The sequence below is a fragment of the Physcomitrium patens genome, chromosome 25 (assembly GCF_059467195.1).
Source record: "Physcomitrium patens ecotype Gransden chromosome 25, ASM5946719v1, whole genome shotgun sequence".
NCBI classification, from domain to species: domain Eukaryota; kingdom Viridiplantae; phylum Streptophyta; class Bryopsida; order Funariales; family Funariaceae; genus Physcomitrium; species Physcomitrium patens.
Window position 1 is genome coordinate 11,689,339 of NC_143434.1, and position 26,315 is coordinate 11,715,653.

Here is a 26,315-nt window from a genome sequence, read left to right on the forward strand (position 1 = left end):
TAGAGATAAGAGTGAGGTCATTTTTATTCTTGTTAATTCTTTTTTTGCTTCTAATCTAATTACAAGAATCTCTAGTTATTTTAATTCTTTGGCAATATTTTTTTTAGTTTTTTTTGAAATATATATACTTACTTATTTTTTTAAAAAAAATTTTAAGAATTTTTTTTACTTTTTTAATTACATTCTTTAATTTTTTTTCTTAATAATCTCAAAGACAAAAAAAACGTTAATATTTTTAAAATATAGAAATATAATAATAAATAGACAAGTAAAAATTTAGAAATTTGTGAATCTACTTGTTAAAAATGTGTTTTGTGAATTTGAGCTTTTTCTTTGAACAATCAAATTAAAAATTATTAAAATTTGATTAGATTGAATTCTTTAAAATTTGATTTTAAGAATTAATCAAAATTTATTTGATCTTAACCAATTTATTGGTTGGATTGAAATAATTTTTTTGTAAATAGATAGAAAACTTAGTTTAAAACATCTTCAATAATTTTAAGGACAAATAAATAGTTCAATAGGGAACTATTATTGCTAATAGATTGATATTAAGATTAAAAAAGGAAGTTGGCTTGCATCCAAATAAATTTAAAGCTTTTTATTCTTATTGATAAGTTTGATTTTTTTCAATTTTGTGCACTTATTGTTAATTTATATATTGAAGCATTTCCAAACTTTTAAGCAAGATAAATAATTAATTAATAGTTATTAATGTTCTTAGGATTTATTTAAAATTTATTAGAATTTATAATGTTTGCTAAATAGTTCATTAAAAAAATTAAATTAAATATAGTTTGTTTAGAATTTTTTTAAGATTTAAGTAAGGTTTGATTGAGATTTTGTTAGAATTTATTTAAGATTTAGTTAGGATTTACATAGAATTTATTTAAAATTTTATTATGATTTTTTTAGAATCTTTTTTTTATAATTTCTTTAGGATTTCTTTGGGATTGCTTTAAGGTTCCTTATGGTTTCTTTAGAAATTCTTTATGATTTCATTATAATTATTTTAGGATTTCTTTTAGGATTTGTTTTTCAAGATTTCCTTATAATCTGATTTAGGTTCAATTAGGATTTATAAGGCCAAATTGGATTTTTTTGGAATTTTATTAAAATTATTAGGTTTTTTTTTTGTTGTAAAGTTTAAGTTCTCTTTCCCTAAGCAAGTACTTAGTGCATTCTCAAGTAAGAAAATATATAATACAACACCAAGAAATTGTAGATAATTATAAGTACTAAATTTAAGAATCCTCTTTTGATGCTTTATTTGTTGTCAATCTAAAATGGTGGTTTATCTAAGATCATCTTTATTAGCAAGTTCTTTAATTAAGTTTGAGATTTTGTCTTAAAAAAGAAACAATTCAAAGACAAAAAAAAATATGTTATTTATTATTAACTTATTCTCCACAAGAAGTGACAATATAACATTGATATTGTATTGAGAGTTAATTAGAAATATTAATGTAGGAAGTTTTATGGCTTAATTAGGTTGTAATAGATTTTAAGCATAAAAAACATAAAAGTTTTGAGTAGATGTAGGTAAACATTGAGATCTTAATGCTTTTTTTTTTTTTGTTTGTTGAAATAAAATAAAGCTTAGTTTGTAACATTTTCATTGAGTTTGGCTAATGATGAAAAAAAAGACGTGCTTAAAAGATTATTTATTTGTATAACATGTATAAGAGAATTAAGATTTTTGTATTGTCACAAAAATTTTTGCTTATTTTTAGTATATTTAGATTTTAGTCTAATTCTAATTTATACCAAAGTTTAACAATCTTTAATATATTGATCTATTCTATGACAAAAATAGCATTGAATAGGTAGATTTTAATAGCCTATGAATATAGATTTTTCTAAATTAATTACTAGGTTGTAAACCATAAGCTCAACCTCTCAACCAACACTCAATTTTGAGGTAATGCAAAAATGTGATTCTTATAAGTTCTTATGATTAAGCCAATGATCCAATATGTGCTCCAACTTAGCCACAACTTACAAGACAATGGAGATGAATTCCTCATGCATGCCTTTTAAAATAATTTTTTTCAAAATCTTTAAAAAATTACAATTAGCATAATTATTTAAATTTCAAATGGCTCACAAATTAAAACTTAGATTTCATGATTGAAATGTTTAGAATGTAATAAAGAATCTATATAAAAATTGGATTAAAACTTGCTAAATGATCTCTTCAAAAAACATCTTAAAATAAAGATAGCCTTGGCCATTCTTTTTTTTAGGAAAAAAGAATTGGTTGCTAGTTTTTTAAGGCCTTCTTTCTATTCTTTGAATTAAACATCATCATATTTAATATCCACAATATATGCAATTATAATATTGTGGCATAATTTATCAACTTTTTTTCTCACAAGATCTTGGTCAATAGTAATATTTTGTGATTCCATAGTTAAATTCAACTTGCACAGCTTCTAGAAAAATCTAATAGAAGATACACACTTCATATAAGTTGGGTCAAATATGGTTGATTATTTTGGCAATTTATGTCAAATAAAGAGACCACCTCTTATTCTTTGTTCAAGTCTCTTTGACACAATTAGCATATGTTGGCATTTTGGTTTAAATAGTTGTTACCACTATTAAAACCTTATAATAATAATAAACTTAAACACCATTATATTTTATAGCATCATATCTTGCTAAATATTATTGACTAAAATTATTACTACTCAATGCAACCAAGGTCATGCCTACAAAACCCTACTATTCTAAATGGAATACTAAAGCCCTAAAGAATTTACTTAATGCATCCACCATTTGTTTGGCTTGCAAGTTGCTTCTATCAACTAAAACTTGTATGGACCACAAAAAAAAATGTTGAAATTGTCTTTATGAATTGAAGGAATTGAATTTCAGCATTTAAGATTTAGAATAATTTAAAAAGATAAAATCTCATTTTGTGATATCTAACAATAGCCTTTTTATAAGCTTGTTATTCTACAAATATAAAAAAATCCGTTTTTATTCCTTGGTTTTGCATGACAACTATGTTTTATTTGAAAATTTTTAAAAAATAAATTAGGATAGGGTTTTTCTAATGGTGCTTGTAAGAAAATAAAACATTCTTTTAGGGTCTAAAACATCCATAACAAAAACAAATACAAAAAAAAGAGCTGTAGCTCATTTCAGAACTGTAAATTAAAACCACTGATAAGAATGTAAATAAGTACACAGCTGCTGAGGAAAACAATCCTGGTTAGCATGACAAGGGCAACCCCAACAACTAGAAGCACCAGCACACAACACCGACTAAAACGTTAAAACTAACATCGATATTAATGCACTTACGCGTAGATATCAACCTACAGGGGAAAGTCGAGCAGAACACGTCCACGAGTGTTACTTGTAGAGTGTTGCTTATAATTGGATAGGGCTAAGGAGGGGCCTAACGACATCCAGTGCTGCGAACATTGATTCACATAACGCATAACTAAATTGTAAATCTGACCAGAATAACAATTCATTGCATCCCTGTAATATTACAAGAACGAGGCAATGGTTCTGGACTCTAATACCAGGATGAGATGTCGCGCATCTCGGATGTTGGAGTGGTGATTTAGTAAGGAACTCAAAAAAATACATTAAAAACTAGAGTCAAAACCGCGACCAGCAACTGATCAACTTATATTTGAAAACGAGGTTGGCATTTTTAACAGCCAATCATAAGCACATCTGAATAAAAATTGATCCCGGATATGGATTAAACAGAAAACAACAATGGATATAATAGTGCCCGCGTTACAAAACCAAGACTCAATCCTCATCTTCTACAATCTTCGTGCCCAAAGCGCGCAATCCTTCTGGGGGGATCTCGGCGACGGAGACGTAAGAATACAATTCTTCTTTTGCGTCCTCGTCATCGTTGCGCTTCCTGGCGATGCGCACACGGACCCTGGTAGGAACGTTCCTCACACCTCTACTCCAGATATGTTTGTTCAACTTTACATCCAACCTTACATCACTCGTGCCCATGGCCTTTTGCGCAAATTTACGGATTTCCTTCACCGCTTTGGGTGCCATTTTCTTGAAAGTGCTGCAATCAAACGACAACTGAGATAGCATGCGGTCGAGCGATTGCAATTCCAGTCCACCTAATTCTAGCAAATCCAATGTAACCCTAAAACTTAACAATGATCATATCTTCAATAAAAAAAGTTCTGAATTCCAATTTCATTTTACAAACAGAGGGTCTATAGGTCGTTCATGTGTTGCATTAACACGTGAAATCATGTGCAAGTCCCAGCCTCATTTCAATATGAAGACAAGATGTTCTAACTCGACCTACGACAAAAACATCAGCTCCGAATCCATCAAGAAGAAAGCTGATTTGTGAAGGGTCGGAGACGAGAGACCCATTTCGCCCACACACATGATACAACACATGAACATCCCGTGACGCAGGAGGAACTATGCCAATCTAAGGAGATTAATAAAATAAATAAATAAATAAGTAAATAAAGAACACACGAACACAATGCACGAAACCCTGAAAATAAAAAACGACTACAGTCGCATAATTTTGAGACAAGTACCAAAACTCTCGAAAACCCTACTAAGGAATTCAGACCCAGTACCATCAAAAGTACACCAAAATTGTATTGATATATACTACAACCATGAAAAGAGCAAAGACGAGAAAAGAAAGAGGTAGGGTTTGGAGCAAGTAAAATACAACGGAATTCAACCAAGTGAGGAGCTTGCTTACCAGCCATGGAGACGCTTGTGCAGGTTGATGGTGTACTCACGGGTAACCACCTCGGCCTTGCGGCTCTTTGCAGCCTTTTCTACCATCGTCGCTGCTGACAGAAGATGATGAGGTCGGGACTACTACTACCCTGGGAGCTCCGTGAGAGGTCTGGCTATGGCGGCAAAGGGCTCCCTAAGCCTGCAACCAGGGCCTTTGAAGTTGAGACTCGGCATTGGGACCGTCGATTCCCCATCCATAATCCTGGCCGTCAATACGCAACTTTCATCACCTTCGTTTAATTTTCCATTATCATTCATCCTCTTCCATGTCTTTTTCTTTTTTTCTTTTTTTTGTAGAACTAGTGTGGTGGCCGATTCAGTTCACAAACTGAGTTTGTTAAAATATATATATATATATATATATATATTTTTAAATTTCTTTTCCCTTCAGAAATTCTTGGTTTATAGATTTAGGGATAGAATATATAACCTTTAGCATAAGCACATTTCAAAATAACTTTTAAGCTTCATGATTGAAGAAATTGGATTGACTTTTACAATTTAGCTTAAGACTTAATTCTAAATAAGCCACTTTTAACTACTGTGGATTGAGCCAACTTCAAAAATTACAAATTCTAGAAATTAACTAAAAGTGTCATATTTACTTATGATCAAAAAAAGCTTGAAAATAACTTCTGTTGAAGGATTCTTTGTATGTTCTTCAAGAAAGGATATCACTCCATTGGAAAATTGAAAACTCTTTTTTCTTGCCCTCAAAAACTTAGAGAATCTCTCATGAACTTTTTCTAGAACTTTAGAATTATTACTCCAAAATTAAGCTTTTTTTTTTTAATTTTTAAAATTTGGTATAAATAAAATCCATCAATATAGCACTCTATTCTTAATACTGCCAAAAATTAAAAATTAAAAATTAAAAAATTTCCTACTACAAAATTTTGAGACAAATACTTTATTATTTATTATTTATTATTTTTATTATTAACTCATACTTAGGTCATTCCAATCAAATAAATAATTATTTAGCAACTTGCAAAATTAATGATAAGGTTCTTCTTAAAATTAAGTTTTATTCCTTTATTGTATTCATGTACTGTATTACCAATTTAAACATAATAAGATTAAAAAAAACAATTTAAGTTCTAAAATACTCTGTAGTCTAATATTAAAATAATTATTGAGTTCATTTACATACAGATAAGGTAATAAAATGGATTTCATAACATATTCAATTTAAGTTTAAAATACTATGCTCAGAAGCTTATAAGATATATAAAACTTTGAAATATTAAAATAGAAAGACTAGTTATTTTCTAATTTATAATGTCAATTAGAAAACCTTTCTAATAAATGTAAGAACAAAAAAATAAATCCATCTGAATTTGATTTGTAAAAATATTGTAGACTTGATGTTAATGAATAGAATTAATAAGTCAATAAAAATATCCAAGTATAATATCACATGTGTATTTTTATACACCAAAATAATACTTTATAGATTTTGAATTATTCTTAAGTATGCTTACTATAAAACTAAACAATGTCTCTAATCAATAAGCTTACAATAAGTCTATATAGATGAATTCTATAAAAGACATTTTCTTAAAAATTTGTTATCTTTAAACTAGTTTAAAAATTTAATAAAATATTTTAAATAGTAGTCTTACCATACATATATAAAATGTAGAGTAATAAAAGCTAACTAATTTTTAATCTCTATATATAATTATCATAACACAATACATTTTCAAGGTTAAAATCTTTTCTATATGGGATGTGAGTTATATATTTTTTATAATAAGCAATAGATAATTTATTTTTCTAAATAATAAAATTTTATCAAATATTTACTTAATATAATAAAATGTGATTGGTTTCTTAGATGTTCGTATATATATATATATATATATATGCTTAGAGTTATTTAAGAATTCCAAGAGGAAATAGGTAGTATAAACTTTTAGAGATTATATTTTATTATGTTTTATTAAATATTAAAAGTTAAAAAATTATTATAAAAAAATGATCGAAATAATAGAGTTTCTTTTTAAGAGCTAAAGAAGGGATATAGAAAAAATTATCTTAGGGAAAAAATACAGTTAGTTTTAAGTAGGTGTATTTAAAAAATAAAAAATAAACCTTTAAAATAAATGAAGTAAGATATAAGAAAAAATTAGTAGCAAAATAGTGCATCTAATATATTAAATTTTTTTTGCTGGTAGAATAGATTAGTTCTAATTCTATATTTTTGATAATGATTTTACAAAATAATTTTTAAATCTAATATATGTATATATATATATATATATATATATATTATTTTTTTCTAAATTTTCAAAGAAATAAAAAAGTAGATATATTAATACAAAGTTAATGATTTCAAGAATTATAAAAAAATAAAAAATAAATTATGAAAGTGAAAAATATTATTTTATAACTTAGAGTAATCAAGTTTGCAATAGTAGAAGTAATTTGATGCCTTTACAAAAAGAAAAAATATCCTTAGAATAAATTTAAATATTATATGTATTCCAAACAATTAAAAAAGACTACTTATACGAATATAAGTTATACTTGTATTATATGTTAATACCATAGAGATGGTGGCAAAACAAAAAGTTTAATACTAATAAACTAAAGAAAGAAATTTAAAAAAGAATCTGAAGTAAAATAAATAAAACCTACCTGGAAGATAATAGTTATTTAATATGTTTTAAGATTATACAAGAAATAGACTTTGGATATTACAAAAGAAGTATAACTTATTTTACATATACACAATGGTGTGTATTACTCTAGATATTTTATATGCTATAAGTGTGGTTGAAAAATACATGGTAGATCTAAAGAAAGTGCATTAGAATAAAATCATTTAGATACTTTGATATCTAAAAGATACTTTAAATGGATGCATCATATTTAATGCAATATACAAGAGACAAAGTGACATAAAATCATTTGATTACATTGGTTTAATTTAAGACCTAGACAAAAATAATTCTGCTATATCATATTGCTTTTACAAATATTGGGAATCATGTAAATTGAAAGTCTATTTAAAATCTACCACAATATTTTCAATGTGTAATATAATAGATATGTTAATAAAACTAATACTTGTTGAGAGGTTTAAGTTATGTATAGACTTAATGAATACAAAATGAATATTATGGAAGAAGATTTATTGGAATGCAATAAAAAAAAATATAAAGAATTAAATTTTCTTATTTTGTACTATTATCTATGTTATTAAATGACTTATTTGTCTTACTTAGAGTTGTTTCTATTAGAATTCCAAAAAAAAGTAGATGAAATATTTTTCAGCTCTTCCAAAAATTAAAATAAAATAAAGTAGTAGAAGCAATACCATGGTAATGTATGTCCTATTTGGTTAGAAATTATATTACATAACTTTCAAGAGATTTAGCAATTCAAAAAGATTTCTAAAACAGATTGAGTGTATATATATATATATATATATATATGTGTGTGTGTGTGTGTGTGTGTGTGTGTGTATGTATATACACATATGTTTTTTTAATTACATCTTAATTCATTCCAATTTTACATAATTTCTATATATTCTTTGCATAAGAAACATTGAATATATTTGTTAGTAATATTAATTAGTAAATTATGATTCTAATAATCACATTTATTGGTAAATATAACATGTAAACTTTTTAACAGCATCAAATATATACTATTTAAGTACATGTACGTTTTTATGTTTGTGTTTGCTTCTTCTAAATAGAGTTTTTAAAAAACGTTTTTAATGTTTCTCTAAAAAAATGTAATATTTTATTACTTACAATAAGTAATTTCATAACATAGATAATAAGATTACTATACATCTCTAAAAAATCGGAATTGTAAACTAATATTTAGAGATAATTATTTGTTATTACAATGCTGATCTTGCAACTTGATAGTAAAAATATTTAAAAACTAAATTTGATATTTTTTCATTCATTCATTTTTATGCGTCTTATGTTTTTAAATATAAAAAATATTTAGGAAAATATACTAAAATATTCACAAAAAATAAAATATAACAAGTCAGGTTTTGTTTAAATTTTATTTTTTTGTACAGTCAAATTTATAATTAATTAATTAGTTAACTTTTTATTGAATATCTAAAAAATAATATTCATGTATTTTTTAATAAAAGATATAAATGGATTACAATAGGATCTGAAATTTGATGTCATTATATATTATATTTACTAATAAGTATGATTATTAGAATCTTAATTTACTAATTACTATTAGTAACAAATATATGTAATCTTTCTTATGCAAACAATCTATAAAAATTATGTAAAGTCGGAATAATGTTTTATATTTTATAAGAATAGTTTTAGTAATTTGATATCAAAATTGGATTTGTATATGAGGTAAGATCTATCTACTTATTTAATTGATAAAAATTATACAAAATATAAAGAACAAAACCAGAACAATTCTAATCTAAATTGAGAGTGTATTTAAATATCATTACAAATCGTTGCTGCATATTAGTTACATCTTATTTGTAAATGTTATTATTTTTATTTTTTTATTTTTTTTGCTTGTTTACATCATGTAGAATATATGATGGCTGTAAAACTATAATTTGAAATAAAAACAAATCAAATAATGTTATTCAAAAAGTCATTCAAATAATGTGCACAAGAATGTGTACTTAAGAAGAGTGAAAATTTGGCTAGTCTTAAAGCTATTGTGATGTAGACAGATCAAATTGCACTGAAGGCCAAAACCATGGTGAGCTTTACCACAAAATGAATGCAAACAGACCTTGAAAACAATGCTCTCAGCTGGGATAAAACTTAATGGATTTTGACCCCATCGTACCAGAAGAAAGTGAGAAATGTGATCACTGAAACAATTATATGATACAACTATCAAAGAAGAAGAAGTGGTGGTGATAGTGGAGTTTATTACAGACAATCTTATGCTAAACAAATCAAAGATCTTAAGTGCTCAATGCAGGTCATGAGGCCCAAGTTTTGCACATGTCTGTGATATGTGGGTACTTACAAATCGACACGAGCCATGGTCCACTTGACGTGAGAGCTCAGTAGTGTATTGAACTAGTGCTTTTTGGCCACAGCTGTGATCTGCTTCAGGCTATAAACAAGACAACAGCTTTACAGACTTTTGCCGAATCTACAGTAAAGCATGAACAAGTCTAAACGTTTATCTACACCGGCTTAAAGACCGATTTGCAGCTGGAGTATAATGAAAAAATTTCATGTTTCTGAAAATGGCAGGGGAGTATATTCTATGATATGAAGGAAAACACAGTCACCTCATATATATTTGCGAGTCGCTCATTGTTTGTCACACAATATGCATTATTGAAGGCCTTTCTATCGGCAGTTGTGCAAGAGCCACGTTCAATGGAGCATTCAAAATGTGGGCTCAGCCTCCAGGTAGATGATTATGCTCCTAAAGAAGATCTGCTTTCTTTTCTGGCATTGTACCAGTGGTGCATTTCAGGAAGAACGAGAAAAGAACCACGAGCATGAGGAACAGGAACACCGACGCCGAAATCTGCATCATATTGTTAGCCCAATTCTCCACCACCAACGAACTAAAGGGCTTACTGCATGAATTACTACAAAATATTAGGATGATAACAACTTTCCTGTCATGTACAGATCTCAGTATGATACTGATATTGAAAGTCTTCAGAGTGGACCATACAGAAAACAAGCATTAAAACTAATGCTTAGTTCCTTCAATTACCACCAAACTTCAATGCACATGCTTTCCAGATTCTTCAAAGAACTCATACATGGATGTCAACCTTGAATAGACGGTAATTAATTGTGCACTTTTTCAGTGTTCATCCGTGACGTGATAAAAGAATTGATGAGGACAGTTGCAACATGACCTTCAAAAGCTTGACTACCAATACTAAAACTTCGCATCAGACATACAATAGTTTAACTTTCAATAACAACAGAATCCTGGGATAATCTCAAGACTATTACATTCGAGTACAACCTGAACCTTTTGCATTGGCATACACTGTATCTCGGCACAGCTTGACACAATGTAGAACTGCGAAAATTTTCTCTGCGCTGTGAATTGCTTTACAGCCAAAGTCTGACATGAGAAAAGCAAAAGTGAAATTCCGATTAAGTAGAAAGTCGCTACTTCTCTGGCGGAGAAAGGCGATCGCAGGATAGGTGATCCACTTCATTTGTTTTTAAGATGTATGCGAGTGAACAGTCCACTCTCTAGAGCGTAATGGTGAACAGAAGCCCAACAGTGACAGCCACCAACGGTAGTGACATAACTGCAACTGTACGTTGGTACTACAGTATTCGGAGAGATGTCTGGACGGCGACTGTGGAGCGGCACATCACATACAAAGCAGGGTAATGCAATCATTTTTTTACAGCCTCAAGAATGCCCACAACTGGTCATGAAATAAGGAATTTTCGGGAATATAAAACCTGCGCCCTCGGTACAGTACATCCAACATGGATGGCATGTTACAGTCAGTGTACCTGCAAACGCACTTCATACTTTTCATGAATCTTTACAGGTGAGGAATAGGGATCAGTACTAGTTCAATGTCGCACCAGCCCTCCAGGAGCTTTGACATGAATTGCTTGAGTACTATGCAAATCACAATTTAGGTGAGTTAGGTTTTTGAGTCTCCTACCAAAGACTCGTATCATGAAACAGAAGAACAGCACATTCACAGATGTATCTATTACTTGAACAGAAAATTTGCTTGCGCAGAATTCACTCAGTAAGGTCAGCAAGGTGACTTCTGCTTGTGTCCGAAACATCCTCAAGTCTGGCTAAGAATTGGAGTTCTGAGAATTCTATTATATCTAGCTATCCTCAACCATGTTCAATGGTCCACTTGCATCGTTGTCAATAGCATTGTCTCCTACTCAAGAAACCTGCCTTGGGTCATTTTCTAAGCTCTGGGGAGATGATAATACTACCAATATCAAATACTAGTCCTTGAATTGTAATTTCTTGCACTGATCTGCTCATGAAGAAGGCTCAACCTTCGTGAACTTCAGCCTTGAGACTAGTGTTGGACAAGTGTGATAGCAGCCAAATCCAACTTCGAAGTTCGATTTTGTGAGGGATCGACCTGAAAAACCAACGAATCGCTCAATCCTAGTACTGGCGAGGTCCAAAAGATGTCCCACCATCAGAAAGCTAGAAGCTGTCTTGTGACCCGAGTGCAAGATTCGACACAAGTGATATATTCCAGAGAACGGTTCTCCTGCAGCTTTTAGATTATCTCACCATGAGACCAGGTCAATATTAGACCTATTTAACCATCAAGTTCAATCTACCAGGTTTAACACAAGACTTCGTCATATAAACATGGTGGCAGGGGCGCCAAAATACAAGATTAAAACTAAGGCAGAGGAAAGTGCTGTCTCATGGTGAGTTCAACCGATGTCTGGGCGCAGGAAGATGGAAGCAACAAAGACATCATGGATTGCAAATTTGTATAGAAGAAGAACATAAGCTAGCATGTTGCAACAAAGAAGCGATACTCCAAAGAAGCACTCACATTCATCGAATGTTAAACGCCGCTGATAGTCCACAAACCTTTGAGCACAACCTCTGCTTCACGGATAATCACGGCACATTCACTCAAACCTCTGAGTCGACGAAGCAGAAGTGCACAAATAGCACCAACTACGGCCCGTCCACTCAAAATTCCGCACAGAAATTTGGCATTCACCGGACAAAATATTCACGCGCGACATGCCCTCCACTCAAATTGTCTTCGTATCTGACGCATCCTGTACTACGAACACTGTGGAAAGTAATGGCGAGACTGGTTCTACAATTCCCACTGGATACTCATGACACTTGCAAGAGGGAATGTTACGCTTGTGCAACACATGCTTTACCCTACCGCTCCGCCGATCTGTCGCATCGTTCGTCGAACAGCGCATACGACCACTTCCGTTTGATTACCCTAATTTTTTAATATTCAGGTGGCCCTGTCAGCACTTGACGCACTTGTCACTTTACAAAACAGTGCCGGCTAGAGTGCGTTGGGTTGAATCAGCCACGGAGATGACCAGGGGCGACGATATCCTTCTAGAATACATTTTTCCCAACACATATCTACCACTTCTTTTCCATATGATGTAGAAAATGGCGTCACCATGCGGTCAGAGGGAAACGGACGGGGTCAATAAACCCACGTGCTAAAGCGGTCAATCAAGTTGCCTGGCCCTTGAGTGGCTCTCTTTAGCAGTCGGTTTTCTGTCTGCAAATCATGAATCGGCATGTTCAAATTATTGCGGTGATGAATCGGAAAGAGCTATTAAAGTATTCCTGAAAGCACTGAATTGGAGGATTAATAGTTGTCGTTACCCACTGACAGATCGCTTAAGGATTGCTTGTAGGGCTTCATGTTCAGCGTGGAGTAAGGAACATGTGAATGTGGGCAGCGCATTTGCCGAGAGACCCCAGGCATGCTTGGATTCTGGCATTCTTAGTCATTGCTTGGCGGCATGAGGTCTCGGGGTGGTAGCTTTGGCACACTTGCTATCTGGATTGGTTTTGGCCTACGCAACTAGGCTAAACTAGGGGTCTCGATTAGTAATTGTAGTAAAACTCACCGTGAAACTCAGCGTGTGTGCTGTTTGATTCGGTTTTGGTACATTATTGGGTGGATCAGTTGGTGCCACTCATTGCGGGATAGAGTGTTCGGAGAGGCTGATCTGATGCTACAGTTTCGTGTGCAGCTAGTCTTTAGAGATTCGGGCAACGCACTTGTTGAAGATCGGAAACTTTCAAAATCGGTCGAGTCGTATTAGGTGTTGTTTCATTGTAAGGGTTCGGAAGCACGGGGCACGGCGTATATACCGTTCCCCTTGAACGTTGATCTCACCTTTGGAAGACCTGAATTGAGTAGCGTGCGGAAGCTGCATCGATCCGGAAGAGACGATGAGTAGGAGAGTGAGAAGGGGAGGTCTTCGCGTCGCGGTGCCGAAGCAAGAGACTCCCGTCAGCAAATTTTTGTAAGTTCTTCGTTGTTTACCATTTTTCGCGACCTGTGTGCACCCTATTTGATCGCGAAGAGAATGATTTCCCCCCGCCTCAGTAAAGAGTAGTGCCCCTCTTCAGTTCATCCCCAGGATTGAGCACAAACGACGCATGCTCTAGCGTTTTGGTGGTCCAAAGCTTCTCGAGGGTGAAGGCTAAACTTCACGGACCAAGTTTACGCTCCACAGCGTGGCTTCGTAGGACAAGGAAAACCTAGGTCACTTAGGTCTCACGGTTCCCATGACATTCTGGAGGACAGGGATCTGTGATCTTGTCTTTCACTCAACTGCAAGAAGCAATACTTCCAAAGGGCTTAAATCCCCAATCGAAGAATTGAGGAGGCCTTTCAATTATACTGACCGACAGCAGAGCAGCAAGCCTAGATCGACTGGTCCTTGTAGCGTCTCATAGTTGCGCCATGGCTATGAATCTGAGAGCACTACAGGTTTGTTGACCATGTCTGGTTGGCATACAATCACCCCAACATCCTAGTAGCTAAATTTCCATGTGTTGAGGATGAAAATGGGCAGACATTGAGTATAGTTTGCTGGTGCGTTGTGCAGGACTGCCAGTGGAACTTTCCAGGATGATGATATCAAGCTCAACCACACCGGGCTTCGCGTCGTCTCTTCAGAACCTAACCTTCCTGTAGACCACCTCCTCTGCCAAAAGTTGTTGCAGTCTCCATTTTCCTGCAGTTTCTGTCTCTTCTCGTATCATGCATCGATTGACTCAAGACCTGAAAATGTTCCTGCGCTTGATTTTTTTAACGCAGACGCAGACGCAGTCTAGCTCCCCAGATGGGCAACTGTCAATAGCAGACCTGGAGTTAGTGCGGTTCTTAGGAAAGGGTGCGGGTGGAACCGTGCAGCTTGTCCGGCACAAATGGACCAATGTCAATTATGCACTGAAGGTGATGATACGTTCTCTCTTCTTTTTAGTTTTATATTTGTTTTATATTGTTTTTGTTTTGACTATTTCATCTTCACCCTGTCTAATTTACAAACCCAGAGCGGGATACTCCTCATTCGTGGAAGTAAAGACCGCATGGTCATTAAGGAATGACAGTGTCCGTGACACTGCAGGCGATACAAATGAATATCAACGAAACAGTGAGGAAGCAGATTGTTCAGGAGCTGAAAATCAACCAAGTGACGCACCAGCAGTGCCCTTATATCGTGGAATGCTTCCACTCCTTCTACCACAACGGCGTCATATCCATGATCCTAGAGTACATGGACAGGGGCTCGTTGTCCGACATTATTAAGCAACAAAAGCAGATACCTGAGCCGTATTTGGCCGTCATTGCTAGTCAAGTGAGTCTACCATCTGCTTTGATGACCGCAGAACTGTAGTGATATTTAACTATGTGTCACTCGTTAGTCCTACCTTGCGTTCTGTACCCTGTCCATTCGGTTCAAAGGTGATAAGACTGCTGATTAGTTTCTGGAAGGTTTAATAGGTTCTGAAGGGATTGGAATACCTACACCAAGTCAGGCACATCATACATCGTGATATAAAGCCCTCCAACCTCCTCATCAATCACAAGGGTGAGGTCAAAATATCTGATTTTGGTGTCAGTGCTGTGTTGGTTCATTCCTTGGCCCAGCGAGACACGTTCGTTGGGACTTGCACATATATGTCGGTAAGTTTCGGATCAGATCATTGTCGATTTCCTTTTCACCTCTATATATAAATCATATTTTTGTTTCAAAATTCTTTCAGCACTTTTCTCTGAGTATAAATTAGGGTTTGAATTTTAGTTCTGGCTTGCGAAGGCTTTCTATCAATTGCAGTTTCTTCACTAACTGATTCTAGCTTTTATACGACATTGCAGCCAGAACGCCTTCAGGGGCGTTCGTATGCATACGACAGTGACCTATGGAGTTTAGGATTGACTCTTTTGGAGTGTGCGTTGGGTACCTTCCCATACAAACCAGCTGGAATGGAAGAGGGTTGGCAAAATTTCTTCATCCTCATGGAATGTATAGTTAATCAACCCCCCGCAGCCGCATCCCCTGACAAATTCTCCCCCGAATTTTGTTCTTTTATTGAATCCTGGTAAGCAATCAATATTTGCCGCAGTCGATTTGGTTGAAAACCCTAGAGCAGTATTTGCCTTGCATTATTATCTTCTCATACTGACTCAAATAAACTAACCGATCTGCATCTCCTGTGCACAGCATCCGGAAATGTCCCAGTGAACGACCATCAACTACTGATTTACTTGTAAGTAATATTCTTGGGTGTCTCTGCATTTGGTGCTCTTTCGTGAGTGTGCTCTAGCAGCTGGAAAAGCAGCAAGTTGATTCTAATATGTTGGTTTACCCTCGACGTGTTAGCTGCTCACCAAGATGTTGACTGTTGTGGCTCTAGCAGAAACCTCTAAATATCACATAATGTTTGCATCATAGCCTTAATGAATAATCCTCAGTGCTCTTGCTTCTGACTTCATCATGCTGGGGTATGCATTTCGGCTTGTTGTTGGGTGAACGTACATCTTGGATCTGACACTTGAGCATTAGTAGGATTGAAATGCTGGATTCAAGGTGTATGCTGAGTCTTCCCTTTCGTATAACTCCAAGTGCAAGTCTAGTCGAAGCTGACGAAAGGATTTTTTTTCTTCTTCTTTTTGGTGGTTGCAGAAACATCCGTTCCTGCAAAAGTACAACGAGGAAGAGTACCATTTGAGCAAGATTTTGTAACTTAAAGTTAGCCTCGCATGGCGTGCAGAGACTGTCACTACCACAAGCCTGATCCACCACTGAACTTCAAGGGACTTTACCAAAAGCATGGTCGAACTACCTCGCCAATCCGCCACTTTCTCAATGCCTTTTCCTTATATAGTCATATGTGGTCAAGTTGAGAACGATATCAAATCAGATTGACGGAAAAAACATCTTCAACGCCGTTTCCCAACCTTATAGAAAGTGGAGTTTTCTCAATGAGCCCCATTTGTCGCTGAGAACGTGCAGCTCATGAAACAATCCATAAGTGTGTTAATCGGGGTCTTATATTATCATCACCATGCTAGCTTTTTATGTTACCTGCACTTTTTCTTTCCTTATTGCACAGCATCGAACACTTCTTCGATACCCAAAACAATATTTCCATCTTCTTTCTTCTTTTTTTCACGTCTTGCGACAAGGAATTTCCTCACGGAGATTTTTCAACACTTTTCTCAAATGTTTTTAGAGTTTTTAAACTGACAATTGAAGAGGTCGGACCTACCGGAGTAGCAAAACTGTGAATTGCACAGCACTATCAATAACTTACACCAACACACTTCTGAAACTCTTTTTCTCTCGGGTACTTGCAGAAAAGAGCACAAGGTCATGAGCCCCAGTGCATGTCGATACCAGAAAACCTCTAGAGCCATTACCGGACCGTGTTGAAGAGATCTTCGTCAGCAAGATTTGCGCTGTTATGTGATAATGCGGTGAATTGTACCGATCATCTATTTTAGGTAGTTTCGGTAACTGAAATGCCAGCTGCATCTGAACTTCGAGAGTAATAGTTGGAGCAGAAAGCAAGGTGGGATATAATATCGTTTTGGTTAAATCTTTGTGCTTTGAATCTATTCTTCTCTTTACTAGATTTAAATCGACTTGCTTACAAATAATTTTTGTTCATTATAAATTTCAATTTCTATTCATATTATCCAAATATATATTACAACAATGCAATTGTAGAATTTCATTATCATATTAGCTACCATTATTATATTCTTTTTATTAGAAACACATTTTGGCATATAAATAGAAGCTTTTGAATAAAGATATATTGCCATTTGTTTGAAATGCATCTCAATCTGGAGCATTGTTGTACTCACCTTACTATTATAAACATTTCAAAAATCTAAATGTTTTGTTTATCACAAAATATAAAAAATATTGTCTACAAAATATATATGGCTATATATATATATATATATATTTTTTTTTTAAATCAATATTTTATAATCTCATAAATACTTCGGGCTACTTTTTATAAATCTTTGTAAATCTCTAAAACCTTCTAGAATACCCTACAAGTTTTTAAAGCTTTTTATTGTTATCCAAGAAGTTTCTAAAAATCTTCTTTGGTCTTGTAGAATTCAGCGTAATCCTCCATAATCACTAAAGACTTTTTTTGGTCTTTTAAAAGTATCAGTGGTTGAATCTTTTGACCTTTAGGATATTTTGTTAGTCTTAGAACCTCTTCTAATAACTTCAATATGACCTAGTTTCAATAGTATAAATGAGAGGATTGACAAGGGGCACCTTTATTTTTCTATCATAAGTTTTGAAATAATCTAAGTGTTGACTATTTTCTAATCTTGGATCTATAATTTTTTCTAATTTACCATCTTATACATTATATAATCACTTTTAAAAATTTTAATTTTTTTAAGAATCCTTTTCTTTGTGTCCTTTACAATTTTGGCAATTGTAAAAAATTTAGATTATATGACAAAATAATTATTTATTGATTTTCTATTGTAATACAATATATATATATATATATATATATATATATATTATCAAATAAATTCTTTTATGTTTTCATACTATTGTATATGTCATCTTATTGATATTAGTATTAGTTGGTACTTGGTTGAGATTGATATTATTGCAAAAAAAATTCAAGAGATTTTGAATATATTAATCTATTATTAAAATAAACTCCCATATATGTTTAGAAATATTTTATTTATGTAATATATTCCTGTTTATTTTGGTATTTTTTTAAAAAGATAATCACATATCATTAATAAATATAATTAAATTTTATTCATGTTTGTCTCAGAAATTTTCTATTCTTTAATCACTTTTAATTGATATTTTATTTTTATAGATAAAATTTAAAATTGGATTTCTAAAAATTTTTTTGCAAAATTTAAAAGCTATTATTAGACAATAGTATAGTCAATATAAAATATATTTATTAAATAGAATGTTACACCATATTGTTATATTCAGATTTAAATAATATCAACAAAGATGTTTAATTATCTTGATCATAATTAATGTTATATTATAATTTTTTTTAATATTTAATGTATGTATTGAATATTTCTATATATCTTAAATATTAAATAATATATATGTTATATATTAATATTCTTTTATATTCTTTTTGAGATTTCAAAGCATAACTTTTGAAACTTTAATATATACATTTCTTTAAAGTACTATATTAATTTTAATATTCTATTAAATATAGAATCTATTAATTAAAAAATTATGGATATTAAAAATACAATAATATACAAAAAAATATATCTTATATTGACTAATCTTCTAAAAACTAAAAACTCCCAATTAATTAAAATTTAAGGAGTTGATTCTTATCTAAAATATATAATTTATATTTTTAATTTTTAGTAATTGATTGATTTTCAATAGCTTACATTAATCAAAAAAGATTACTAATCATGACTATGTAGATGCTAGGGCCACATGACCATACATTATTAATTGAGGCTAGACCATTTGGCTCTTACTGAGGGAGCAAGTGTCACAGACATACACATGTAAGTCAGTAATTACATGTATAAATAGGTAGAAGTAAGTAAAAGTAGATAAAAGTAAGTTAATTCTATAGTATTTGGTATAAAAACTTCTTAGAAGCTTCATAGACGCTGTTTTGATTTTATAGGTGTCTTTAATTGTCTTTTTGGGATTAGAAACGTGGTCAACAAGTTGGCCATGTGCCACACATATTGTTAGCTTGAAGACCAAGGTAACTATGTGGCCCACACATAGAAAAACTTGTCTTGTAAGTCAAGGCATGTGTCCTACAAAGTCAACATATATTGGAGGTCCTATAGAACGTCGCCACGTAGCCCCTAGTAAGATAGTATATATAGAGATAAGAGTGAAGCCTTCTTCACACTTATCAACTCCTTTCTTGCTTCCAGTCTAGTTTCAAAGGTCTCTAGTTTTCTTGGCTTTTGGCAATATCCATTCCAGTTTCTTTCTTAATATATATATATATGAAGTTATTTCTATTTTGTCATCTTTCTTTGAGAGAAGTCTAACTTATTTATTTGTTTATATCATGTTCTTGTCCTTGATAGCAAGTAGCCTAAGTTGTAAGGACTTTGTAAGAATGGTTTCTATCCTACTTTCAATGTGCATGCATTAATAAGTAATAAGTGCTTATGAATAATACTTTATGTTGCAGCAAATGATTTTAATTAACAAGGAGAACATTGTATATATATATGTATATATATATATATATATATATATATATATATAAATAATTTATACTAAAATATTTATCATTACAAGAATAAAACATAAGAATAAAAAATCTAAAAAAGAAGTAAATTTATTGAAAACCTCATGTAATTGATTCAAAGGTTTCATTAAATTAAAAAAAAAAAAATACTTAATAATTTTTATGGTGATATTAAAATTTACGTATTTTATTTTTTTATTTATAAAAGATATTTATTTTAAAATTAAAATATGTCAATTTTGTACTCATGGCTATTTAAAAACTTACAAAGATAATAGAATTTTATTCATTTCTAACATCTTCATACAAACTTTATTAAATTTGTTAAAAATAATAATATTAATAATTATATAAATAATAGCTTTAGTTTCTCTAATATCAAAAGATTTTTATTTTTATATGCAATCTTTGTTAATCATTTACATAGCAAGACAAGTTTAACTACATAAGTTGTCAAATAAACTGTATTGCTTATATAGAAAATATATAATGTCAAAGTCAAAGAATGACAAAGGCATGTTTTAACATACTTGAAAAAAATTCAAAACACAAGTTATTTTAAAAATTTCAAGTTATAAATTTTATCAAAAATATAAATATTTTTTATATAATAATATTATTCTAGAAAGAATTTCTTAATTAGTAATTTAAAAAAATCTATAATTAATTTAAATTTATCTTAAAATAATACAACAATAAGAAAAATCATTTGAATTCTAAAATTTTAATATAATTTTAGTAATATTATATCTAACTAAATATATTTATATATAATTTAATCAATATAAAATTTTATATTTAAGTATTATATATATATATATATATATATATATAATAAATTGATATTGCTAGACCACATATAACCTCCACACAACTTAAATCAACTAAAAAGCATGCTTCTATGCTTAGGGTGCAATGACAATTTATTATTTAATTCTAATATTGATCTAACTATAAAATAAAATAAAACATGTTATATTTTTAGCAGCCAAATAAAATAAATATATAAATAATAGAGAATATTGAATGAATCCAAAGATGTTATTTTTTATTATTAGATGTCATTATTTTTTTATATTTTTCATTCACAATGGTTACAATGGATGGATAAATTTAGTAAAAGCCTGGGTATAGTTAACTTTCTCCTAAATAAATATATATTATGTTTTAAAACAAAACAACTTGCAACATGTTTGTTGTTTATTCTCAACTACCATCCTTTCTTTAAGCAAAAAAAAAAAAAATGTACAAAATAAAAAAGCATATTATTAACTAATTGTCAATAAGGAGGTTACATAGCATATAGCAATATCAATTGGGATGTAAAATTAACAATTTTCATAGTTTAGTTGACATAATAATAAAATTGACCACTTTTTGATGTGTTTAGAATACTTATGATGTCCAAAAACCAAACCATATTCTAATGAATTTGACAATCCATAAACTATTAAATTTGATTTGTACAATCATTCAATATATTACACTATCAAGAAAATAATGTTCAAGTAAATCAACAGCAATAAATTTCATAGCATAATTCACAAAATTATTTCTAATAATTGTATTTTTTAGAATAAATTTTAATAGGGAGATTTTTTTTCCTTACATGTAAATAAACTATTTCAACATTGGCATTAGTAACACCTATGTCTACTCCGAAAACAACTAATAAAGAAGAAGAAAAAAGATTAAACATTCAAATAACATATAAATAAATGACCGACTTAAAACACAAATTATATTAAATTTAATTGTGATTACAATTAAATATTCACAACTATAATTATTTTCACCTCATGCCAAAATACTAAATAAGTATCTAGCGGTTGACCGAAGCTTTTGATGTTAATGTACTTCATTTGGAAACTTTTCATGGTCTTCGGTATTTTGAGCAGAACAGGTCTCTTCAACACTGCGAGAATGAACATATCACATTGTCAAGTATGTGAATGGGCAGCTGTAAACCAACATAAAACTAATGAAACAACTTTCTGCAATAATGATGTTTTGGAAAATAATATGAAAATAAAAATTTAAAATAATCCACAGGCGATTTTTTCGGCGTTGGCAAAAGATTGCCACTACTTTCAGAACAATTTTTTTACATAGATAGTGCTCAGCAACAACCTGGTGCATGTAGATATGTCCTGCCGAATCAAGCTCAAGAGCATGAATTCATGAGCACCGATCCAGCCACAGCAGCAAAGGTAGACAATGACTACTCTCCGTTGCTGCCAGTTCAGAATCATCAAGCCGAGATGTCAAGCCTCAGGTTCAAGTAGCAACTATTAGATCCTTTGAATAAGGGGAACTTCGGCATCCAATTCCAAGACCTCTCACTCAAATCGTAGAGCAGGGCGGATTGGCCTTTAAGGGAAAGAAAACAAAGAGCATCGTTGCCGGCAATGCTATGGATCCCAAGCACAGTGAAGGAAACGTCCAAAAACGTGGCAGCTAGTTCAGGCGGCATGAACACCACAAGGGTAAGCGACAGATCAGTGGGGTTGAGCTTCCAGATTTGAATGTCTTTAGTCTCATAGTCTTCAGTCTGCAGAACCCTAAAGAGATGTCCATGAATCTCCACCAGCCCTCTCTCTTCAGCAGAGTCCGAAGGACTCGGCAGCTCAATGTGTCGCCAGGTACCCTTATGCAAGTCGTATGTCCAAACATACTCGGTGCCAAAATTCTCAAACAGGACGCCATTGCACTCGACAGGAGTCCATATCTCACAGGTATCGTTATGGACATTCGCACCCAGATGATGAGTCGAGGGTCTTGACCAATCTTTCGTTAAACTACTGTACGAAAAGGTTCTCCAACTAGCATCGTAGAGCTCATAACTAGTTTGGCTTACTAAGATAACTTTGTAGCTATTGGAGTGCTCGTCCACGACGATGCTTACCATTGCCAAGTACCACATGAAGACCTCCGGATCTTCCACGTCCAAAGGAGGAAGTTCACGCCAAGATTTCGTGACTGGGTTGCAGACCACAATTACACTACCACTTTCGGATTTGTTGCAGACGAAGCAGAGCAAGCCGCCTCCGCCAGTGACTAACACAGGCTCCTTCAAATTGCAGGGAAGAAAGCTTAGGCTAAGCTTAAGCCACTTGTTGGATGAGGGAATGTAGATAGCGCCTTCGCCGTTAGCTACCATTTTCCCCCGCTCGTAGAAGACGAAGCACGAGCGTTCTGAAGGTTGCTTTGAACAAAGCTCTAGGAAGCTTGTGGAGTACATGAGGTGCCACCAATCTTTGCACACGACGCGCATTCGGAGGAAGGAGGGGACGGGGAGATGCGCAAGCACCATGTGGATCACGTGCTCTGGGAGTCTAGGGAGAGGTCTCTCCACATCAATGTGGCTGGAGGAGGCCACATCGACGGCAGGGCGTGCCACACCTGAAGCGTTGCCTGCACGCGGGGTGCAGTGGGCACTGCGCGGGGATGTAGTCTCTGAACATGCAATCAACACACTGCGTTCCGTTATACCGATTGCCGATAGAATAAGCGCAATAGGTACTCAAGCACCAAAGGCATGCTAAACATTACGCGAAAATTATGAACATAATGGAAAGAGTATCACATCAACAAGCATTTGCTGCTGAATATTGAAGCACTTGAAGAGTGAGTTTCCTTCGTTCACCACATATTTTGGGCAGCAATCCAGTTTCACTAGAAAATTGAACAACAATGAAACGCAGAGCTCATCGTCCCGAATGGAAAACTTATTCAATTCATGTTCAAGGATGAATCCAGAAAAAAGCAACCTGCTATGATTCAAGCATCCTAATTTAGAATTTGATCAACACAAATTAAAATTATAAACCGAAACTTGCCCTGGCAACTTGAGTGTGTGATGTGAGCAATAAGTCGCTGTAAAGTGGTAATTTCGACCAGATAAATCGCATGCAAAAAGGAATCTTACGAATTCTAAGAAGATGTGGCCAACATGTGTGAATAGCGGGAAAGTTAACGATGCCAAAGAATTGCTTGGCTTCGCTAGAAATCAAGTTGGTTGCTATTTACTCAAACTCACATACCTGCATTGAAGCGCTTCTTGGCTTCTCTAACTGCCACTTTGATAGCGAAAAAATCAGCTACCGATAAGTTCGAACGCAACAACTCAAACAGTTTCTGGTAGTCCTCCTCGTTCATTCCCACTAATGTTCGCACAGTAAAGTCCCCAAGTTTATGAGCTAGAGCCTTCGGATCCTTTGCAAAGCCTCGTAGTATACATTCTAACCTTGCATTATACACATTGTTGGTGGAGTAATCAGGAGTAGACGGCGTAGACTCCATACAGTCATCCTCCATCGGAATTTGGCCTCACTCGTGCGGGATGATCGTCAATTGCTAAAACTGACTGAAAGTTTCCAACCTCGTCGGAAGGAAAACAAACCTTTCTCTCTGCAACTCAAAATAGCTCCACTGCGACATTACCTCGACTAACTACCGAGTTTTTTTTTTTTTTTTTTTTTTTTTTTTTCCCTCAAATGGAACCCTCAAAACAAAACTCTTCCCTCATAATGAAATTCCAGCAGCGTATAAACCCCAGGTTTATAAAGTTAAAACCTGTAAACAAACTCGAATCAACACGGCCGAAGCAGGCAAGGAATGAGCCTATACACTCCTCTTTCCCTAGACTTGCGGCGATCCGTTGCGATGAACCCGCCACTCAACAGTGAACCTCACAGTGATCAAGATGCCTGAGAACATGCCAATACATCGCTCCACTCAGCAGCATCACATGGAACGAAGACCATCAGGTCGCCGACGTCCAACCTCTACAGTGCCCCAAACCAAATATACGCCCCCCAGTAGAGACCGATCTTCACCAAAACCCGCCATGAGCTGACGACCCAAGTCAACTAAACGCGATATCCTACTCCAAGGGGACACGTAATCATCCGCATCGTCTAAAACACCTGGAAGAACTCCTCTCTCACGCCCTAATCCCGTGCTAAACAACCTCCACTTAGTACCAACTAATCAAACAACCCCTAACGGCGGCTGCTGCAGTGAACCCCGCATCGTGAATCACTCCGACGGGATCGCTCATACCTCCAGCAGCAAGGCCAGGAAAGAGTGCACACTAGAACATGATCAAAAGCGCGAGAGAAAGGGAGAGAGAGAGAAGGGGAGTAGGAGATGAGATGCGAGAGGGACAGAGTGTGAGTATGCGAGAGAGTGAGAGAGAGCTGCGTCGTCGCTATTCCTCGTGTCTCTGTCGATGCCGTTGTTCTTACCACCCCGAATACGGAAAGTCCCCTAAAGCTTCATGGACGTTGCGGGTTTTACGAATTGAGTTGTGCTTTTAGAGTCGTTCTTCGGCTCATATTTCTATCTTTTTGTCTTTTGGTGTTTTTTTCGTGTTTTTTTAAATGATGATTTGTATGTGGTGGTGAATGAATGGAGATGGTGGTGGAATCAGTGTGGGATCTTTTTTCTGGTTCATATGATTTTCATGGTTTTTGTCGTTGATTGGAGTAAGAGAGCTTAAAATTGGGAAATGGTTGCCACATGTATTGTGAAAAGTATTTTGACTCATGTGAGTGAATTTTATGGATTTTTGCTTGTGGAACGTAATGAAAATAATATTAATTTTTTTTTACATTATTACTTTAATTATTACATTGTTACATTAGTTGTCCTACATGTGAAAGTGGTTTGAAAAACAATTTAAAAGTTTCTTTTCCTTTTTCCTTTTTCTTTATTTAAAAATATGTTATCTTTGTTGATTGAATGAATAGTTTGATTTTCTTGCCTGTATTAACATTAACTCATATCCTATTCTTTTGAGAACAATCTCATCAAATTTTTGAATTTTGTAAATATATTCATACACACATCACTCATGCAATATTTTAAACTAAATTTTGATTTCAGTCAAGTACATGAGTTCAAAAATATTATAAAATAAAACTAAAATACTATTCATAATTAAGCTATGAATTTTTTTTGAAATTCAAACGTGTCTTTTAGCCAACCTGTTTTTACAATGACGCTGTAGTAGCAATGAATATTCAGAACAATGTCGTTCTGTCAGCAGTATTTCCAAAACTGTAGAATCGAGTAGACACTGATTCCAGGATGTGCAGACAGTTTGTCACAATGTAGAAAATGTAAAATGAAATAGAATCATGAAATCTTATCTCCAAGTTCACTGCAGTTGTAGATGATTGTTTTCATGAGAAGCTGTGCAACGCTTCAATACTTTCCACCACTCTGTTCGCTTCAATTAGACAACTCTCAAGGACACATCAAACATGTCACGATTTTACTGGAACCTGAGCGAGGACTGA

General features: G+C 33.2%; 3 protein-coding genes and 1 long non-coding RNA gene across 6 annotated transcripts; 1 reads left to right on the plus strand and 3 right to left on the minus strand.

Moving 5' to 3' along the window:
• Positions 1–3,616: 3,616 nt before the first annotated feature.
• On the minus strand, positions 3,617–4,888 carry LOC112277591 (large ribosomal subunit protein eL31). Its single transcript, XM_024510114.3, has 2 exons — positions 4,733–4,888; positions 3,617–4,060 (listed from the first exon to the last, which is right to left on the minus strand). The coding sequence occupies exons 1-2, from the start codon at positions 4,816–4,818 to the stop codon at positions 3,781–3,783; spliced, it is 366 nt and encodes a 121-aa protein (XP_024365882.1). The 5' UTR covers positions 4,819–4,888; the 3' UTR covers positions 3,617–3,780.
• Positions 4,889–11,427: 6,539 nt separating this feature from the next.
• LOC112277392 (uncharacterized) lies at positions 11,428–12,775 on the minus strand. The gene is made up of 2 exons (XR_002968376.3): positions 12,290–12,775; positions 11,428–11,857 (listed from the first exon to the last, which is right to left on the minus strand). It is a non-coding gene; the product is annotated as an uncharacterized LOC112277392 (long non-coding RNA).
• A 752-nt stretch (positions 12,776–13,527) lies between these two features.
• Positions 13,528–16,887, plus strand: LOC112277391 (mitogen-activated protein kinase kinase 1c). Of its 2 annotated transcripts, none has more exons than XM_090247760.1 (8): positions 13,528–13,757; positions 14,346–14,430; positions 14,552–14,695; positions 14,868–15,098; positions 15,245–15,427; positions 15,620–15,843; positions 15,966–16,011; positions 16,428–16,887. In XM_090247760.1, exons 1-8 carry the CDS (start codon positions 13,684–13,686, stop codon positions 16,485–16,487), a joined length of 1,047 nt encoding a protein of 348 aa, XP_090103886.1. In that variant the 5' UTR covers positions 13,528–13,683; the 3' UTR covers positions 16,488–16,887. The 2 variants fall into 2 exon arrangements, with proteins under 2 accessions (XP_090103886.1, XP_024365378.1); XM_024509610.3 differs by having other exon boundaries at positions 14,558–14,695.
• A 4,842-nt stretch (positions 16,888–21,729) lies between these two features.
• LOC112277538 (F-box/kelch-repeat protein At5g15710) lies at positions 21,730–25,267 on the minus strand. Of its 2 annotated transcripts, XR_002968410.3 has the most exons (3): positions 24,054–25,267; positions 22,141–23,466; positions 21,730–21,925 (listed from the first exon to the last, which is right to left on the minus strand). XR_002968410.3 is itself a non-coding variant. In XM_024509995.3 (2 exons), exons 1-2 carry the CDS (start codon positions 24,325–24,327, stop codon positions 22,262–22,264), a joined length of 1,479 nt encoding a protein of 492 aa, XP_024365763.1. In that variant the 5' UTR covers positions 24,328–25,186; the 3' UTR covers positions 21,730–22,261. The 2 variants fall into 2 exon arrangements, 1 of the variants encoding a protein (XP_024365763.1); XM_024509995.3 differs by having other exon boundaries at positions 21,730–23,466; positions 24,054–25,186.
• Between the last annotated feature and the right edge of the window lie 1,048 nt (positions 25,268–26,315).

What these genes read in the sequence shown, in the direction of transcription:
- LOC112277391 (XM_090247760.1), top strand. Translation starts at nt 13,684, where the DNA reads ATGAGTAGGAGAGTGAGAAGGGGAGGTCTTCGCGTCGCGGTGCCGAAG. An exon ending in ACTCCCGTCAGCAAATTTTT is followed by an intron (nt 13,758 to 14,345) that starts GTAAGTTCTTCG and finishes TGCGTTGTGCAG; the next exon opens with GACTGCCAGTGGAACTTTCC. An exon ending in TGGCCGTCATTGCTAGTCAA is followed by an intron (nt 15,099 to 15,244) that starts GTGAGTCTACCA and finishes AAGGTTTAATAG; the next exon opens with GTTCTGAAGGGATTGGAATA.
- LOC112277538 (XM_024509995.3), bottom strand. Translation starts at nt 24,327, where the DNA reads ATGGAGGATGACTGTATGGAGTCTACGCCGTCTACTCCTGATTACTCC. An exon ending in CAAGAAGCGCTTCAATGCAG is followed by an intron (nt 23,467 to 24,053) that starts GTATGTGAGTTT and finishes TTGCATGTTCAG; the next exon opens with AGACTACATCCCCGCGCAGT.
- LOC112277591 (XM_024510114.3), bottom strand. Translation starts at nt 4,818, where the DNA reads ATGGTAGAAAAGGCTGCAAAGAGCCGCAAGGCCGAGGTGGTTACCCGT. An exon ending in CACAAGCGTCTCCATGGCTG is followed by an intron (nt 4,061 to 4,732) that starts GTAAGCAAGCTC and finishes GTTTGATTGCAG; the next exon opens with CACTTTCAAGAAAATGGCAC.